This window comes from Oryctolagus cuniculus, chromosome 18, assembly GCF_051225735.1.
Source record: "Oryctolagus cuniculus isolate XC-2025 breed Fujian yellow rabbit chromosome 18, ASM5122573v1, whole genome shotgun sequence".
In the NCBI taxonomy this organism is placed as follows: Eukaryota; Metazoa; Chordata; class Mammalia; order Lagomorpha; family Leporidae; genus Oryctolagus; species Oryctolagus cuniculus.
In genome coordinates this window covers 19680260-19698745 of record NC_142884.1, presented here as the reverse complement: position 1 = coordinate 19698745, position 18486 = coordinate 19680260, and the positions used below count along the sequence as shown (strand labels likewise).

Below are 18486 nucleotides of genomic sequence, written 5' to 3'. Positions count from 1 at the left end.
ACCATGAAGGGGACGCTGCTTGTGCTGGCCTTGCTGGTGAGCGGAGAGCTGGGCTTGCAGCCAGGAGAGAGTGGTAAGGAGGGAATTGGTGTCCTAACTGGGCTGTCACTCGCCAGTCATTCCACCTTGATGTGCTGAGCTCTGGGCAGCCTCTGGGAGAGACTTAGGGGCAGCTGGGAGGTCACTACCCAGGAACGCCACGGAAAACACCAGGGGCAGTCGGTCTTCAGATGGAGGGAGAGGCTTGGGCATGGAGGGGTCATTAGTTGTACACATAGGGGACATGGGGCTTCCTTTACAAAACTCGAGAGAGAAAGAGAGAGTGTGTTCCCATCTACTGGTTCACTCCCCTAGTGCCTGGGATGCCCAGGGGCCAAGCCAGAGTCTAACCTGGAGTTGGAACTCAATGCAGGTCTCCAGGAGCCCAGCTATTGGAGCCAAAACTGTGGTCCCCCAGCGTCTGTGTCAGGCCTGCGCCCGGGCACTGCCCTGTGGGGCCTGGGGGTTTCTGTTGGCGTCTTGGCTGCTGGGCCTAAGGCTCGCCTGGATGGTGCTTCATCAAGGGCACAGGTGTGCAGGCTCTTCTGCTTGGGCAGTGGTCAGGGCCGGGGGTCTTGTTTGTGGCTCCACCTGCTGCTCACTTCTTCCCATGGGGCTTGTGCTCTCTGTCTGCAGTGGCTGCAGTCCTGGGAGGTGCAGGGGTGGCGAGCGGGTCTCTGTGGAAGGTCAGGCAAGAGATGCCAGACACAGGAGCTACCTTCAAGAGGTGGGAAATGTGACCTCCAGGGCTCCTAGCCTGGTAGCTCCTCTAATGAGGTGTTTTCTGGTTGTGTTTTCAGCTGTAGGTTGCCCAATATTTTATAAGATCTTTGGGACGCTGCCCATTGGAGACAGGAACCTGTTGAACGCAGCTTTGGATTTGGTCCATGCTAATGAATCGGAAAAAGAAGCCCTTGGAAAAGTCCAGGACTGCTACAATGAGGGAGGGCTTGCAGCCAAGGCCTTGGATCTGAGGGTCATGGTAACTTCTTCTCCACGTCCCCCTGCCCCCACAGCAGCACACTTAAACCACCATGCACCAACAGACCAGGCAATCGGGGCTACATGACAGATGTGATACACAAACATGCAGGTCTTATTCCCTCTTTCAGCACATACAACCTTCAGCCACTTGCCATGTGTGTCACAGGCTGTGCAGCCCATTCTTTTGCTACATATGTTTCTAAAACACTAAACCACTCACATGCAATTGGTCATTGAAGAATAATACCAGTGCCACACAGAAAGCGTGAGGAATTCCACTGCAGGAGATTTTTAACCTTTGCCTTTGGGCATCTGATTCTTCAAAAGTAAGGTTGATCCAAATGCAGAATTAACTATTATGTGCATTAGAGAGGACCCAGGGGGACTGTTTACAACACATGATGCACTCCCATGCAGCCAACATGGCTGGCAGATGGGTCTCAGGGCTGAGAGATTTCACACCACCCCAGACTCAGCCACCTTGCCCCTCCCCAAGCCCAGGCCACGCAATGCCCTGCAGAACCTTCTCAGCTCCTTCCCTCTCTGGCTGGGGAGAATGCTCAGACCGGGTCCTAACACGGGATGTGGGAGCCATCCTCTTCTTGGCCCTAACCAATGCAGCCCCATCTCCAGGAGTGGACATGTGGGTTGGAGCCAGGGTGACCCAGGGGTCCTGGGTAGCCCTGCCCGGGTCCAGGACCTGCCTCTAGCCACCTCTGTTCCCACTCTCTGACTCTTCCAGTCATCCATCACTGGCAGCAAAGAATGCAAACTCCACTTACTGCAGACAGCCAAGGAGGAAGTTATAAAGGCCCTTCCCATTCCCGTAGCACCTGCCAATGCTCTGGGAAGGTGAATATTGCCACTGACGCCTGATCTGAGTGCCATCGTCCTGCCCTCTTCTCACCTGAAGCTGGAACCCAGCACCTGCCCCACCTGCTTTAGTCTTCATTCAGCTGATTCTAATAAAACATGTGTAGCTCAGTTCCGGGTGCCTGGGTCTGTGTGCTGTGTGGGGAGCCTGTGGGGACTGGTGGGAAAGCTTGAGACAAGGCAGTGGGGGAGGGAGCAGAGACCCAATTGGCTATTCAGACTCTGGGGTCTGCACTCAGACAAGACAGAGGGAGATCCAGGGAGAGAGATCCAGACCCTGCCACAGACCGGCTGTTTTCTCCTGACCAGGTGCCCTGTCTCCCCGAGGCTGTTTCCTCACTTGTAAATAAGGTTGGGTGAGGGTGAAAGGTACCTGGAGCACAGGCTGCACCCACATGGATGGAGAACAATGGTGTCGGCACCACGGACAGCAGTCTGGGCACTGCCTTTGTCACAGTTACTGAGCCTCTAGCCCGTTAGGCATCACCCCAGGAGTTGACCAGGCCTGGCTCATCACCAATCCTCTTGTCTCCAGTGGTATTCACATCTTCTGTCTCTGGATTTTTTTTTTAAGGATTTACTTATTCACTTGAAAGACAGAGTTACAGAGAGAGGTAAAGACAGAGAGAGAGGTCTTCCATCCACTGGTTCACTCCCAGAGGCTGCAATGGCCGGAGCTGTGCCGATCCGAAGCCAGGAGCCAGGAGCATTTTCCGGGTCTCCAACATGGGTGCAGGGGCCCAAGGACTTGGCCCGTCCTCTAGCCATAGCAGAGAGCTGGATTGGAAGAGGAGCAGCCAGGACTAGAATCGGCGCCCATAGGGGATGCTGGCGCTTCAGGCCAGGGCTTTAACCTGCTGCACCACAGCACTGACCCCTCTGGATTTTTTTAAAAAGATTTATTTATGAAAGAGTTATAGAAAGAATGGGAGAGACCAAGTTAGGTCTTCTGTCCACTAGTTACTCTCCAGATGGCCACTATGGCATGGGCTGGGTCAGGCTAAATCCAGGAGCCAGGAGCCTCCTCTGGGTCTCCCACATGGGTGTCAGGGGCCTCAGCACTTGGGCTGTATTCTACTGCTTTTCTCAGGCCATTAGCAGGGACCTTAATCAAAAGTGCAACTGCTGGGACATGTACCAGCACCCATATTGGAATCTGGTGCTGCAAGTGGCAGCTTTTCCTGCTACACCACAACACTGACCCCTGACCCTTGAATTTGCCAGTAGAGACCAAGACCCCACACAGCCATGGCCTGGGAGGACAGAGGAGGGGATGGATGGCAGCATTCCCGGAGGAAATTGCCCTGTCGTGGAAAGGGCTCAGGCTCTCAAGTCTTACCTGTAGGATCTCCCACCTGGGTGTGTGATGACCCCTCTGGGTCTACTTCCCACAGCACGAATGGGCTACTGCATTTGCCAGGAGCCCACCTGGGAGTCCACAGGGCAGAGACTAGTTTGACTTCGCTCCAGCAAACCAGATCACTGCTGGTTCAAGTGAGAATGGTTTACAACAAAAGTGACTTTTCCGGTCATCTCTCTCTGCCTGTCTGGGCCAGGGTCCCACAGTAAGGTCGAATATAGAAAGCTGGATGTGGGCATTGGAGCTGAGACAGTCAAGGCTTGAGTCCTGGCTCTTGTCTGATGTGCTGGCTCAATATGCATCCTCTTGTTTGGTTATTTGATGTTCATCTTACAGCTACCAAGCCCGGGCTTCCTGTTGGCTGGATTAAATGAGTAGGTCACACTGAAAGGTCTACATTTCTATTGAGAAATACAGAATGAACCTTGAACAGATGAAGAACCAACTCCTGCTCTTGTGTGGGTGGAATGGACATTGTAGACAGGTTGGCTATTCCACATCCATCTATATGAATCAGTGTTCCAGGGAAGAGTGATCTAATGTTTAGCCAAAAGAATAAATGCTTGAAGTCAACCCAGAGAATGTAGAAGAACAAAAACTATCAGCAGGCTCTTTCTTACCAGATATGTGCTTTCCCACATTATTAGCAGGGAGCTGGATCAGAACTGGGATGCCAGCAGAGCAGGCAGTGGCTTAACCTACTGCATCACAATGCTGGTGCCATATTTGTTATTATTTTTAAGAATTTTGCTTATTTTCATTTTTACTAAAAAGACAGGAGATTATATTTTTTAAAGATTTATTTATCATTTTGAAAATCAGAACTACACACAGAGAGGAGAGGTGGAGAGAGAGAGAGAGAGCGGTAGAGACACAGAGGCACAGGGGCCCAAGGACTTGGGCTTTCTTCTACTGCTTTCCCAGGTCACAGCAGAGAGCCGGACCAGAAGTGGAGCAGCCAGGTCTCGAACCAGCATCCATATGGGATGCTGGCACTGCAGGCGGAAGCTCAGCCCACTACAGCGCCGACCCCAGGAGATTATATATGTGCGTGTGTGTGTGTGTGTTTCCAACCATTGTTTTACTCTCCAAATACCTGCAACTGCTAGGGCTGGGTTAGGCCAACATCAGAATCCCTTAATGCAATCTGGTCCTTTCACAGGGGTGGCAAGGACTCAGGGACTTGAGTCAACATATGCGGGATCAGATGTGGAGCAGCTGGGACTAGAACCGGTGCTCATATGGGATGCCAGCGCCACAGGGGTGACTTTATCCATTACGCTGCCCTGGTCTTGCAAAATTAATTTTACATTTCTTATATGCTCTAGCAGTCCTCTTAGGTGTTCACCAAGAATCAATGAAAAAAGTTTTTTCTTATCAAAATTATTTTTAAGTTAGAAAAAAATATTTACTTATTTGAAAGGTAAAGTTACAGGGCTAGAGTTGTAGTAGCGGATAAAGCTGCTGCCTGCAGTGCCAGCATCCTATATGGGCACCAGTTCTAGTCCCGGCTGCTCCACTTCCAATCCAGCTCTCTGCTATGATCTGGGAAAGCAGCAGAAGATGACCCATGTCCTTGGGCCCCTGCATCCATGTGGGAGACCCAGAAGAAGCTCCTGGCTCCTGGCTTCGGATCAACTCAGCTCCGGCAGTTGCAGCCAATTGGGGAGTGAACCAGTGGGTGGAAGACTCTCTCTCTCTCTCTCTCTCTCTCTCTCTCTCTCTCTCTCTCTCTGGCTCTCCTTCTCTCTGTGTAACTCTGAGTTTCAAATAAATAAATACATAAATAAATCTTTAAAAAAAAGAAAGGTAGAGTTACACAGAGAGGAGAGAGGTCTTCCATCTGGTAGTTCATTCCCCATATGGCTGCAATGGCCAGGGCTGTGCCAGGAGTCAGGAGCTTCACCCAGGTCTTCCATGTGGGTGCAACAGCCCAGGAACTTGGGGCATCTTCAGTTGCTTTCCCAGGTGTATTAGGTGGGAACTGGATTGGAAGTGGAGCAGCCAGAATTTATTAAGATTTATTTATTTGAAAGAGTTACTGGCCGGTGCCGCGGCTCAATAGGCTAATCCTCCGCCTGCGGCACCAGCACCCCGGGGTTCTGGTCCCAATCGGGGTGCTGAATTCTGTCCCGGTTGCCCTTCTTCCAGTCCAGCTCTCTGCTGTGGCCCGGGAAGTGCAGTGAAGGATGTGCAACTGTGCGGCTGGGGCCGTCCCTCACCTTGACCCCACTATGCCGATCACTCATACAGAGCGGGGCGTGCAGGGGCAGCCGCAAGCCTAAATCTAGGCTTTTTGATTCTATTTTTCCTGGAACATCTTGAACCTTTTTTTTTTTTTTTTGGACAGGTAGAGTTAGACAGTGAGAGAGAGAGACAGAGAGAAAGATCTTCCTTCCGTTGGTTCACCCCCCAAATGGCCGCTATGGCCGGCACTGCGCCCATCCAAAGCCAAAAACCAGGTGCTTCCTCCTGGTCTCCCATGCGGGTGCAGGGCGCAAGCACTTGGGCCATCCTCCACTGCCTTCCTGGGCCAGAGCAGAGAGCTAGACTGGAAGAGGAGCAACCGGGACAGAATCTGGCACCCCAACTAGGACTAGAACTCAGGGTGCTGGTGCCGCAGGCAGAGGATTAGCCAAGTGAGCCATGGCGCCAGCCTCCTGGAACCTTTTGATCTACCCTGGTACCTGCTGGTGCCATCCTCTTTGGGCAACACAGTGTGCAAAGCTGATCTTTCTGACCCCAGAAGATCACCTTCCAAGACCCTGGCGTGAAGCCCTGTCGGAGCCCAAGCTCTCATTAAACTGTATGCAAACGGACACGAGAACCCAGTCTGTAAGTGCAGCCTTGGGAGTGGAGAGCTCTTGTGAGGAGCTGGACTTTAAATGGAGCAGCTGGGACTCAAATCGCAGCCTGCCAGGAATGCTGATGTCACAGCTGGTGGCTTTACAGGCTTGCCACAAAGCTGGTCCCCCATCCCTTGCTTTTTTAAAGGTAAAGTTGTACGAATCCACTAGGGAGGGCGGCTGTGCACGCTGCTTTTTGCTGGGAAGAGAAAAATGGTGAATTTTTTTCCCCAGTCCCTATTGTGCACCTATTTGAGTGTCACAACTTTTATTAAAAGTAATTTTGAGGATCGGCACTGTCAGCAGGTTGAAGCCCTGGCCTGAAGCACTGGTATCCCATATGGGAGCCAGCTTGAGTCCTGGCTGCTCCACTTCCGATCCAGCTCTCTGCTGTGGCCTGGGAAAGCAGTAGAAATGGTTCAAGCCCTTGGGCCCTTGCACCTGCGTGGGAGACATGGAAGAAGCTCCTGGCTCCTGGCTTCGGATTGGCACAGCTCTGGCCATTGTGGCCAACTGGGGAGTGAACCAGCGGATGGAAGACCTCTCTCTCTCTCTCTCTCTCTGTGTGTGTAATTATTTCAAATAAATTTAATAAAAGATTTATTTTATTTATTTGAAAAGCATAGCTACAGAGAGACAGAGGAAGAGAGAGAGAGAGAGAGAGAGAGAGAGAGAGAGAGAGAGATCTTCTGTCCGTTGGTTCATTTCCCAAATGGGCACAACAACCACAGCTATGCCTATCCGAAGCCGGGAGCCAAGAGTTTCTTCAAAGCCAAGCACTGGTCACAGAAGCCAGAACAAGCAAGTTTAACCTTACCAAGGAGGGCACTGAACACATTTCCCCAGCACTCGGTGTAAGCAGTCCTCATAGCTAGCATTCTTACAAGGCTGGCTTTTGAGTGGATGGTAGTTGTGCAACTGGTTAGAAACAGAGAGGACAGAAAGAATGACTGGAAATCATCCAGAGACAAAACAGAGCAACTCAGGTCAGGCCGCAGCTCGTGTCCAGTCCTATGGGGGCACTCATTTGATGCAGTCGTTAGGTAGCCCCAGTAAGATGCCTGCAGCCTGTATCAGAGTGGCAGGTTCTGGGGCCTGTGCTGATGTGGACCAGGTAAAGCCGCCGCCTGCAGTGCCGGCATCCTCTATGGGCACCGGTTCAAGTCCCGGCTGCTCCACTTCCAATCCTATCTCTGCTGTGGCCTGGGAAAGCAGTGGAAGTTGGCCCAAGTCCTTGGGCCCCTGCTCCAACATGGGAGACCCAGAAGAAGCTCTTGGCTTCTAGCTTTTAATCAGCACAGCTCTGGCAATTTTGGTCATTTGGGGAGTGAATCAGCAGATGGAAAACCTCTCTCTCTCTCTCTCTCTCTCTCTCTCTCTCTGCTTCTGCCTCTCTTTAACTCTGCCTTTCAAATAAATAAATAAATAAATATTTTTAAAAAAGTGATGGAAAAGCTCTATCTCCCTGTCTTTGTAAACAATTTTTCAAATGAAATTGCAAGTAAGTGAAATGTTTAAAAATAATAACAAAATATGGCACAATTACTGTGGCACACAGGTTAAGCATCGAGGAGCGAGCTGCAGGGGACATTTGACGCTGTTGGCTCTAGGGGAGAAGTGACCTTTCTGAGTGGCTCCATCCTGAGCCAAGTGCTCTGTTGTCCCAGCCCCAGGGTCACCTCGGCTTTCCAGCCACATCCTCCTCCCGCCTCTCCTGCCTCCCAATGCACTAATCCCCCTAAATGCAGAGAGAAAAATCACAGGAGGCCTCAAGGTCATGTCTACACTGCCAAAGGGAGCCAACATGCTGTCCAGAACACTGACGCGTGCCTGCGTTTCAGCCCGGGGCTGAGGGTGGGAGCATTGTAGCTGCAGAGAACCTGGGTCAGGCTCTCACTAGCTGGATCCTTCCTCCAGCCTCCTTCTCACCCTATGGGAGCTCATGACGTCCTGGGCCTTTCCCATTACTCCAGCCTGGCCCCTTCTCCTGGCACCCTCTTCTTCCTCAGTGAACAGGGCCCCCTGGGCGGTTTGAAGTGCCCCGTGCCTCCATCAGCACCCACAGGCGGTGGCGGGAGAGAGGCATCTCCCCAGACTGAGTTGTCCCGAGCCCTTCCGGCCCCTGAGGCTGCAGCCCTACAGGCCCACGCACCGGGTCAGCCAGGGACGGTGCTGCTCTGCCTAGACCCTCCAGAGAGCTCCCCCAGCCTCCGATGTAGGAGCACAGTGTGTTGGAGGTAAAAAGATGAGGGTGTCCATGGAAACACTACCAGAAGCGAGCCCGAGACAGCTGCCTGTGCTCTTATCTGGAACCCGGTGAGCAGCAAGATGAGTAACTTAATATCAGGTTATAACCATGAATAAAACCCCACATGTGAGTGCATCCTGATACAAACAGTTGACTGCATAAGCAGACGGATGGAGAAGACAAATACTCCTGAGAGACCCCAAGTAGTCAATGGCTGACTCCGCTCCAGCAGGGGGAGCTACTGCCCCTCCCTGGCAGACGTGAACAGTGCTCTGGTGATAACCCGTGGTCAGCCACAGCTGTCATGCACCTGGATGCCAGGTGACAAGAAGCGACCTGATTTCTTTGGTTTTCTTCCCAAACTCTCCAACCCTAGTCCAAACTACAAGAAGTCCCCTGACAAGCTCAGTGTAGGGGACATTGGGTCATCCCTGGCCAGGCCTCCCCTAGAGTGGCAAGGTCAGAAAACTCAGGACAGGCTGAGAAAGCTCCCAGCCCCGAGGACAGGTGGACAAAGGGCAGCTGGCGCTCAGCTCTGGGTGCTTCTTTGCCTAAAGCAGTTGCCGGATGTGAATCCTGTTTGGCACAGGGTTCTCCCTGGGCTCGAAATAATTGTGTGTCTTTTCTGCTCTGATGCCCAGCAAACCGTATTCTGTCATTGTTGGTGATAGAGTGCCTCCAGCCAAAAGAAAACAAAAGTGCTTAATCTTGAATTCATTTGGAAGGCAGAGTCACAGAGAGGCAGAGAGAGAGAGAGAGAGAGAGAGAGAGAGAGAGAGAAGAATTTCAGTCCGTTGGTTCACTCCCCAAATGGCTGCAATGGCAGCTGGGCCTCCTCTGGGTCTCCCATTTGGGTGCAGGGGCCCAAGCACTTGGGTCATCTTCCACTGCTTTCCCAGGCCATTAGCAGAGAGCTGGATGGAAAGTGGAGCAGCCGGGACTGGTACTGGCGCCCACATGGGATACCAGCACAGCAGGCAGCAGCTTTACCGGTTAAGCCACAACATGGACCCTGATTTTGACATATTGTGACATCTAAAACCTGCACTTTTAAAAATTAATGTGAGTGGCTGGCTTGTGGCTCAGTGGCTGTAAAGCCCTGGCCTGCAGTGCTGGCATCCCATATAATTGCTGGCCAAGTCTGGCTCTTCCACTTCCAATCCAGCTCCCTGCTATGGCCTAGGAAATCAGTAGAAGATGGCCCAAGTCCTTGGGCCCCTGCACCTGCGTGGGAGACCCAGAAGAAGCTCTTGGTTTCTGGCTTCTAATCAGCACAGCTCCGGCCATTTTGGTCATTTGGGGAGTGAATCAGCGGATAGAAGACCTATCTCTCTCTCTTTTTTTCTCTCTCCCTAACTCTGTCTTTCAAATAAATAAAACAAGTCTTTTTTTTTTAATTAATGTGAGGCAATATCTACACATTCACAAAAGACCTTCAAAAACGTAATGGAAGATTCATTTTATGGAAAAGTCATATGTGACTTTTGAAATTTTTGAAGTGAAATAAGCTTACTGTGTTTTTTTTTTTAGATTTATTTATTTATTTAAAAGTCAGAATTACAGAGAGGAGAGGCAGAGGGAGAGAGAGAGAGAGGTCTTCCATCTGCTGGTTCACTCCTCAACTGGCCCCAATAGCCAGAGCTGTGCCGGTCCAAAGGCAGGAGCCAGGAGCTTCTTCCTGGTCTCCGACGTGGGTGCAAGGGCCATCTTCTACTGCCTTCCCAGGCCATAGCAGAGAGCTGGATTGGAAGTGGAGCAGCCAGGTCTCAAGCTGGCTGCACCGGCCCCAGCTTACTATTTTTAAAAAGGAATTATTGGGGCTGGCACAGTGGCCCAGTGGGTTAATGCCCTTCCCTGAGGCACCAGCATCCCATATGGGCACCGGTTCTAGTCCCAGCTGCTCCTCTTTTTTTTTTTTTTTTTTTTTTTTTTTTTTTTTTTTTTGACAGGCAGAGTGGATAGTGAGAGAGAGAGACAGAGAGAAAGGTCTTCCTCTTGCCATTGGTTCACCCTCCAATGGCCAGCACAGCTGGCGTGCTGTGGCCGGAGCACCGCGCTGATCCGAAGGCAGGAGCCAGGTGCTTCTCCTAGTCTCCCATGGGGTGCAGGGCCCAAGCACTTGGGCCATTCTCCACTGCCTTCCCGGGCCACAGCACAGAGCTGGCCTGGAAGAGGGGCAACCAGAAAAGAATCTGGCGCCCCGACCGGGACTAGAACCCAGTGTGCCGGCGCCGCTAAGTGGAGGATTAGCCTATTGAGCCGCGGCGCCGGCCAGCTGCTCCTCTTTTGATCCAGCTCTCTGCTATGGCCTGGGAAAGCAGTAGAAGATATCCCATGTCCTTGGTCCCCTGCACCCATGTGCAAGGCACAGAAGAAGCTCCTGGCTCCTGTCTTTGGATCGGCACAGCTCCAGCCGTTGTGGCCATCTGGGGAGTGAACCAGCGGATGGAAGACCTCTCTCTCTGTCTCTGCCTCTCCTCTCTCTGTGTAACTCTGACTTTCAAATAAATAAATAAATCTTTAAAAAAAGGGAATTATTTATTTATTCAAAAGGTAGAGTGACAGTGAAAGAGAGAGACAAATCCTTCAATTACTGGTTGATTCCCCAAAACTGCTTGAGGTCCAGTTCTATGCCAAGTCAAGGTCAGGAACCAGAATTCCAACTGTGACTCCCATGCGGGAGCAGCGGCCCACATATTGGGGCCGTCTTCCACTGCTTTCCCAGGCCTGTTAGCAGAGAGCTGGATCCGAAGCTGAGCAGCCCGGACTCAAACCGGCTCTCCACTATGGGATGCCATCATTGCAAGTGGCTGCTTACCCTGCTGTAGCACCACCGTGGCCCCTACACTTTAAATGCTAATTTCCATAAACTTATTGAAGTTCTCTCCTACCCATGTGAACTTGTCCTTGTTTAGAGACTTCGGAGAAGCAGGCCACGCCCTCAGCTCCTCTGACAGCCCTCATGTTCCTGGAGCTCCCATCCCTCCACAAGGGAGGGAAACCATGAAGAACTGAAGACAGGGGAGGGCGAGCCCGAGCGCGCAGGGGCGAGTGTGCGCTGGGCTGAGCCTTGCTGTCACTCCTACAGAATGTCTGGGACCGGGGAATTCACAGGGGGAAGAGTCTGACTTGGGCTCCTGGGCTGCACCCTGGGGAGCCCCAAGCACATCAGTGCTCCCCACCAGGCCCTCTTGCTGCTCCTGGCCACAGTGGACAGCGGAAGGCAAGCGTGTGCAGGTGGACGAGAGCAGAGCAAGCCAAGGAAGCAGAACTCGCCTTAGCACAAGCTTCCCTCTACCAGCCCAGTCCTGCCACAGCAAGAACTCACGTGCGGGGCAGGTGCTGGGGCACAGCGGGTTCCACTGCTGCTTAGGATGTGGGCATCCCAGATCAGAACGCCTAGAGTCCTGTCCCACTGCTGCTTCCTGGCCAGCTTCCGGCCAGCCCCTGTGTGGGGGAGGTGAACTTGCAGCTGCCAAGACTTCCCTCACCATATGGGTGCCGGTTCTAGACCCAGCCATTCCTCTTCCGATCTAGCTCTCTGCTATGGCCTGGGAGAGCAGTAGAAGATGGCCCAGGTCCTTGGGCCCCTGCACCCACATGGGAGACCCTGAAGAAGCTCCTGGCTTCGGATGGACGCAGCTCCGGCTGTTGTGGCCATCTGGGGAGTGAACCAGCGGGTGGAAGACCTCTTGCTCTCTCTCTGACTCTGTCAATGCTTCTCTGTAACTGTGGCTTTCAAATAAATTAAAAAAAAAAAAAAAAACAAAATGGAAGGAGGCCATGGAGGGAGGGAGACTGGGGCAGGAGCTGGCAGCGGCAGCAAGGTGGGAGAGGGTGTGTGCGGGGAAGCCAGGGACAGAAGGGAGCTGGGCTCCCCTGGGGCATCTGGTGGGGAGCACAGGCGCTGGAAGAGATGCAGAAGCCGGGCACCACCCCTGCCTTTCGACAAGGCTGTACTTCTCTCTGTGTCCCAGTTTGTTCTCCCCACGGGAAGACAAGGACCTGGGCATCTGTCCCAGTCCAGCCAGGGCCCTCTAGCCCCAAAGAACAAAATGCGGTCAAATACCAAGTAGGTCTTTAGAGACAACTGGTCTACCCCGTGCTCCCTGGACTTCAGGGCCGTGAGTGCAGGAGAGAAGCAGAGGACCTGCGCTCCGGCCTGCCCGCCACACTGGCACTGGGTCTCCTGCGGTTCCCATAGTCACAGCAGCTGGTCGTCAGGGTCCCAGCCAAGGTGCGAGAGGCTGAGCTGGCCCAGGGCTCCAGAGGCCCTGTGTGGTGCTTTCTCCCCTTGCCCAGGCAGGGTTTACACTGGTTCTGCGCCTTCCCTGCACCCCGGCATGGGTGCGTGTCAGGTCCCTGGAAAGAGAGGGAGAAGGAGCCAACCCCTGTGTTAACCCAGGGCTGGACTCGGCCAACATCAACACACACCCACGTGCACCCTCTGCAACTGCAGGTCATGCAAGCTGTGGCCTGGGAGGGGCGGGGAGGGAACACACCCACCCTGGGGGAGGACAGGCCCCTCCTGCCCTACTGACGGCCCGGAGCAGGTATAAAAGGGCCCCGCGGTCAGAGCGGCTGTCCCTGCACCATGAAGCCTGCTGCTTGCCTGGTGCTGCTCGGCTCTGCCTGGCTCCTGTTCTCTCTTGCCAGTGGGTGCCAGCCACGGGCGCCTGGGCTGGGGGTGCTCTGGGGGCAGGGGCCAGCTTTCCAGGGCAGTGCTGGCTCCCAGGGCGGGTGAAGGGACGCACCTGCCGTGACCCATGCCTTCTGTTTCTCTTCAGGTTGTGACATCTGCCGGCTGTGCAGACAGCTGTTTATGAATTTCTGTCAGGACCCTCCGATGAGTATATTTCCTATGTGCAAAATTACCAAAGTGACCCGCTAGTGCAGCCCTTGCGCTGAAGCAGTGCGAGATGGGAAACTGACAGCAGAGGAGAAGGGGCACGCGATCAGTGCCGTGGTGAGTCCAGCTGGGCCTGGCCCAACACCGGCTCCTTCCGGGGCCCTGGGGAGGGGGCACTCCTCGTGCCCACCACAGCCGGGCCTGGGACTCTGTGGGAAGAACCTCCAGATGAGGACGCAGAGTTGGGGACCGCCCCCCCCACGGTGTGGGAAAGGACAGGGAGCGAGACTGTGTGGACCCGGAGCCCTGGGCTCCATGGCTGTTCAGCTCCCCCAGGCAGGCCCAAGACCCTCCAGGGCCGCTGTCCCCACGGCAGCCCTGCCTCTGTAAAATCTCAGCTCTGGCCTCCCTGCCCACAGCCTCTCCAGCGCCCGAGTCGAATCTTCTCCAAGCGGTGACCACTGGGTGCTGTCTGCCTTCAAATCTCACTAACTCACCCTGACCCCTCAGGTGCCCTCCTCCACCCCCAGACCTCATGTTTCCTTCTCCCTGGACCCCAAACGGCCATCTGGGGCTCCGGAGCCTGGAATTAGACCTCCAACAGCCCTTCCTGTCCTCCCGGGCCTGGCGACAGCTGGGGAAAAAGCAGACCAAACCCTGACTGCAGGTGGAGCACAGGCAGGGACGGGCACTGCTAGGCTGCAAGTGTGCCAGAGACAGAAGGGGCCAGCGGACTGGGGTCTGTGCATTCCTGGAGGCCCCCGGTGCCACTGCCACCTTGCCAGGCCTTCTGTGTAGCCCCTGCCTGTCCCAGCCTCGCCTGCACCCCCCACAGAGAACCTCCCCCTCATTCCTCATCAAGGGAAGGATTTTTAGGAGAGCTTCTCAGGCACCCAGGGTGTAGGAGAGGATCTGACTTCAGCTGCCCAGATCCAGTGCCAGGCTGCAGCTCCTCCCCAGGAAGTGCCCTGTGCCTGCGCCCTGCAGGTGTCTATGGGCCCCGGCCTCACCAGGTGTCCCAACTTCTCTTTGCAGAGTAAAATCTTCTCAGATCCTCTTTGTTAAGGGAGCCCTCCCGGCCAGAAGACCCAGGGCCACCCTGGGCCTACGTTCTCAGCAGGTGCAGCCCCGCGCACTGGCAGCCTCTCAAAGGAGGAGGCAACAATAAAAGCCCGCATTGCACAGAGTCTGCTCAGTGCTGGACCAGACACTGGGCGTGGGTGTGGGAGGCGGGCGGTGCAGCGGGGCCGGCTGCCGTGACTGCCAGTGGCGGCTGGATCCAGGGCTGTCCGTGTTGTTCCTGCAGGGGTGCAGTGTGGGGCGGGGTGGGTAGGGGTGTGATCTCCGTCGCCGTGGCCGAGATCCACAGGGCACACGCGTCACTGACCAGGCGTAGCCAGCTAGCCTCCTTCAGAGCGGCAGTGAGAGTCCCAGCGTCACCGTGAGCACACCGGCTCAGAGCCGGGCGCGTGCCCAAGACTGCACAGCAGCTGCCACTCTGCTGCCCCACCCTCTGCAGGGAGACCTGCTCGGCTGCTCAGTGTGTGGCCATGCACGGTGGCAGTGGTGCCCACCTATAGATGGATATGAGACCTCCCACCTCCAGGCCCAAGGGACATAAGGGGTGGGAAGGGGTCCCTGACCAGACAGAAGGACCTAAAGGTCAGGGGGCATGAACGCCCCTGGCCATGATCCAGAAATCCTCTCTCCTGCCTCAGCTGGTCCCAGTGCCAACCCCCAACTGTGGACGCAGCTGTGACCCCGCAAACACACCCCGCGTGGGGTCTCCCGCACAGTGGGCCCAGGGTCTGGGTGTCTGCGGTGGCTCAGCCCTGTGGTCATGATGCTGCCGCCTGTCTCAGGCCCCCCGCATTCCTGTCTGTGCCCTCTGGGCCTGGATCTGCCACCTGCCCCCTGCTCTGTCACAACTCACTGAGGGCACTCGGCACAGGGCTGTCTCGGGAGGAACATCTGTGTCATCCTGGTGACCAAGGAGCTGCTGGGAGGCCCAGACAGCGGCCGCTCCTGTCACCGGTGGCTTGCTGGAGGGGGCGCAGGGTGGGCTGATTCTTTTCCTGTTTCTCCCACACTTGTACCTGGGCTGGCTTCACAGAGAGAAGAGGTCAGGGTGGCGCTCCAGGCAGCGGTGAAGTCCCGGATTGGGGCGCCCACATCCCCAGTCAGAGGGCCTGGTTCTACTCCCAGCTCCTTGGCTGCCATTCCAGCTCCCCGCTAATGCACACTCGGGGGTTCAGGTGGCAACTGCAGGTGGTGGTCCAAGTACTGGGGTCCCATCACCCACGAGGGAGGGAGACCCAGATGCATTTCCTGCCTTTGGCTGGCCCAGCCCTGATTCTGGGAGCCCAGCACTCACCCCTTCCCAGGGCCCCACCCCATCTCACCTAGCAACCTCCTACTCTGCCCGCCTCTTAAAGGTCCCACAGCCCTCTTGGTGCCACAAACTCTGTCTAAAGTACTTACCCCAGGGGAGACCTGCTCTTTGTGCTCACTGAGCTCTCTCCACAGAGGAGCAATGGGGGACCCCTGCCACTGCAGGAGTGAAAGGGAGCCCAGGGGATGGGAGTGCTTGGGGAGCAGAGACCCCCTCATTACCCCACCTGTGGGACCCTGGGGCTGTGTCCCACCACACCCCATCCGACAGATGCAAATCTACGTGCAGTGAGGACACAGGTGACACCAGGTGTCTCGGTCCGCTCTCTGCTGCTGTGACAGAATCCCACAGACTAGGGCGATGTCCAAGCCACACGAGCTGATTGGCTCATGGCTCTGGAGTGCCTTCGTGCTGCATCCAACATGGTGGCCAACATCCCATGGGGGTGCAGGGAGCGGCGGGTAGAGTCAAAGATGTAGAGAGAAAGAGGGAGAGAAGTAGAGGAACTTGCTTTTATCTTGAACTTTAATTTTTATTGTTTAAAGATTTATTTATTTTAAGGCCTCAGCCACTGGCCACTGCAGGCCTCTGGTGAAGGGAACAGTGGATGGAAGCAACCACACCCCAAGATCCACGAATTAAACATATGTAACAACACCTTGATGATAAGGAAACATTTGTAGCAACAACAATGGGAACTCACCCCTGTGCACCCTAAGCCACCCCAGGAGGCCAGCGTCAGTCCATGCAGGAGCTGGGTTGGGGCCCATGCACCCATGCTCCCTGCACACGGACTCTGGGGAACAAACCTCCCCCCCAGTGAAGGAAAATGCAATGTGGAGAACACTAAGCCTAGGCATCTGGAGTTTGAACTCAGGCAGAGAAAGGAAAATGTATGGGCATCCTCCACCCAATTAGGAACATTACACTGCTGAAGCTGAGTGGTCCCCATTCAGCACTCGCTGTGTTATTTTACAGCACTTTGTGAGTCTTCCAGAGTTTACAATGCAATTTAAAGCGGAGAAGCTGAGTTGGGGGGGGAGGGGGGAATATAAGAATCAGTTAAAACCCAAGTGTTGCTGGACAGCATCTCTGGACCACGACACAGCTGTGCACTCACTAACACTCCGCAGAGGAGGCCAGCAGGTGTGTGGGTGACCAGGGCCCTGCACCCTGTGGTCTCCATGCCAGGGCAGGGGAAGTGGGCAGGGAGGTAGAGCAGTGGGCCCTTGAAGGGAAAAGAACCGACTGTGGCCATAAGGTGGCAGCCTAGGGGCAGTGTGGGGCCCATGACCAAGGAGGTGCTGGGGGAGGGCTGAGCCACTTTCCCAGGGGGAGCAACCTTGCGATCAGCACCCCGGGGAGCCACTGGCCTGTGGCTACTCCTGCCTGCGGCCTGACACGTGCTGTCCCTATCCTTATGGTCAGCAGCAGCCCGGTGTTACCAGCATGCAGCTCAGGTGCTAGTGCCCAGGAGTTCTCAGTGCTCTGTGCCTGAAGCCCTGGCCCGTGTCCAGGACAGGGCCCTGGTTCCCGCTCTGGACAGGCTGGGCCACGCTGGCTGAGGTGCTCAGCAGGACGCTCCCCTGCCTCCATCCCAGAGGACCCCTGTGTCCACCTCCTACAACGCCAGGGAAGAAGGGCTGGAACAGAGCAGGAGGGGCAGCAGAGGGTGGCAGTGCTGGGGTGGGGCCTGTGGTAGGACAGGAGGCTGCACCCTGGGAGTCTCAGTTCAGGTCATGGCAGGGGCAGCCCCGAGTGTGGGGACAGGTCTATGTGGGGCTCCCTATGTGACCTTGTGTTCAAAGAAAGAGGCCTTCACAGTTGGGCTGTAATACAATTGCAGAGGCAGAAAGGAGGGGCGGGAGGTGCCGGTTGCCTGAGACTTGGGACCGTGACGGCAGGTGGCAGAGGGCCCTGGCACCCCTGGTTCCGGGGCAGTTCTGCCAGAGCCCTGCCCTCTTCACCTGGGCCCTGGGGAGAACACAGGCCCTACTTCTGGTGACCTTTAATGAAGCCAGGCCTGAGGACCCTGAGCCCTGCCACAGCAGAGCCACTAGGGATTGGCTGGCAGGCTTCTGTGATGTCACAGTCACTGAGATGCGCACTCTGGGCTGGGAGGCGACCAGAGGCCAGTAGTGCGTCTACTGCCCAACTGACCAGTTGGTAGTGTAGGCAGCAGGCGCATTTCAGAGAATCACATGGATTCGCGATGGAGGTGAGTGGCACTTGCTCTAACATGAGCTGTGGCGTGGGGAAGGTCCCTACCAGGGGGTGGCCCTGGTCTCCCACACTGGATTCCATGAGTGACGTGGCAGAGTTCTGAGTGCTGCCCCTGTGTGCAGAGTTTGTACACAGTCGTCTCATTCCTCCCGCTCTGCTGGTCATCAGATTTGAATGGGCCTGGGTGTGAGTCTCAGTCTGGACACGGGTTCAAGACTAGGTGTTGGGTCAGCTGGTATCAGGTGGGGCAGGGAGGCCGGCTCTGAGAGCCCCAGAGATGCGGGAGCTGGGAGCAGGCCAGGGAGCCCCGTAGACTTGGGCTCCCTGGAGGACACATGGATGCCAGCCTGGGGGAGGAGCATCCTTTCCAAGGGCAGGGGAGGCAAGGTGGGGGCTGTCCTTCACCAACCGTCCCTAGTCCCTGAGCTCTGCACAAGTCATAATCCAGGGACCCGGCCACCAGGTGCCCGCCTGCCTGGCTGTGTGGCAGTCCCCCCTCTGACCAGGGGGACAGCCCTCAGGGCAGCATTCCTGTGGGCGCCCCAGTGCTGGCTCCCATGTGTGTGTGTGTCTTACAGATTGGATATGAACGCCCTGAGGTCCCGGAGGGCCCAGGAGCGAGCAGAGCTCATCAATAAATATGAGCAGGTACTGGCCAGGGTGCTGGGGGAG

General features: G+C 55.3%; 1 protein-coding gene across 1 annotated transcript; it reads left to right on the top strand.

The window, feature by feature from the left end:
• On the top strand, window positions 1-2007 carry LOC149120817 (major allergen I polypeptide chain 2-like). The gene is made up of 3 exons (XM_089319315.1): window positions 1-73; window positions 840-1021; window positions 1766-2007. Exons 1-3 carry the CDS (start codon window positions 4-6, stop codon window positions 1877-1879), a joined length of 366 nt encoding a protein of 121 aa, XP_089175441.1. The 5' UTR covers window positions 1-3; the 3' UTR covers window positions 1880-2007.
• The last annotated feature ends 16479 nt before the right edge of the window (window positions 2008-18486 follow it).

Coding starts and splice junctions, on each gene's coding strand:
- LOC149120817 (XM_089319315.1), top strand. CDS start 4: ATGAAGGGGACGCTGCTTGTGCTGGCCTTGCTGGTGAGCGGAGAGCTG. Junction 74..839: donor CTTGCAGCCAGGAGAGAGTG/GTAAGGAGGGAA, acceptor TTGTGTTTTCAG/CTGTAGGTTGCCCAATATTT. Junction 1,022..1,765: donor CCTTGGATCTGAGGGTCATG/GTAACTTCTTCT, acceptor TGACTCTTCCAG/TCATCCATCACTGGCAGCAA.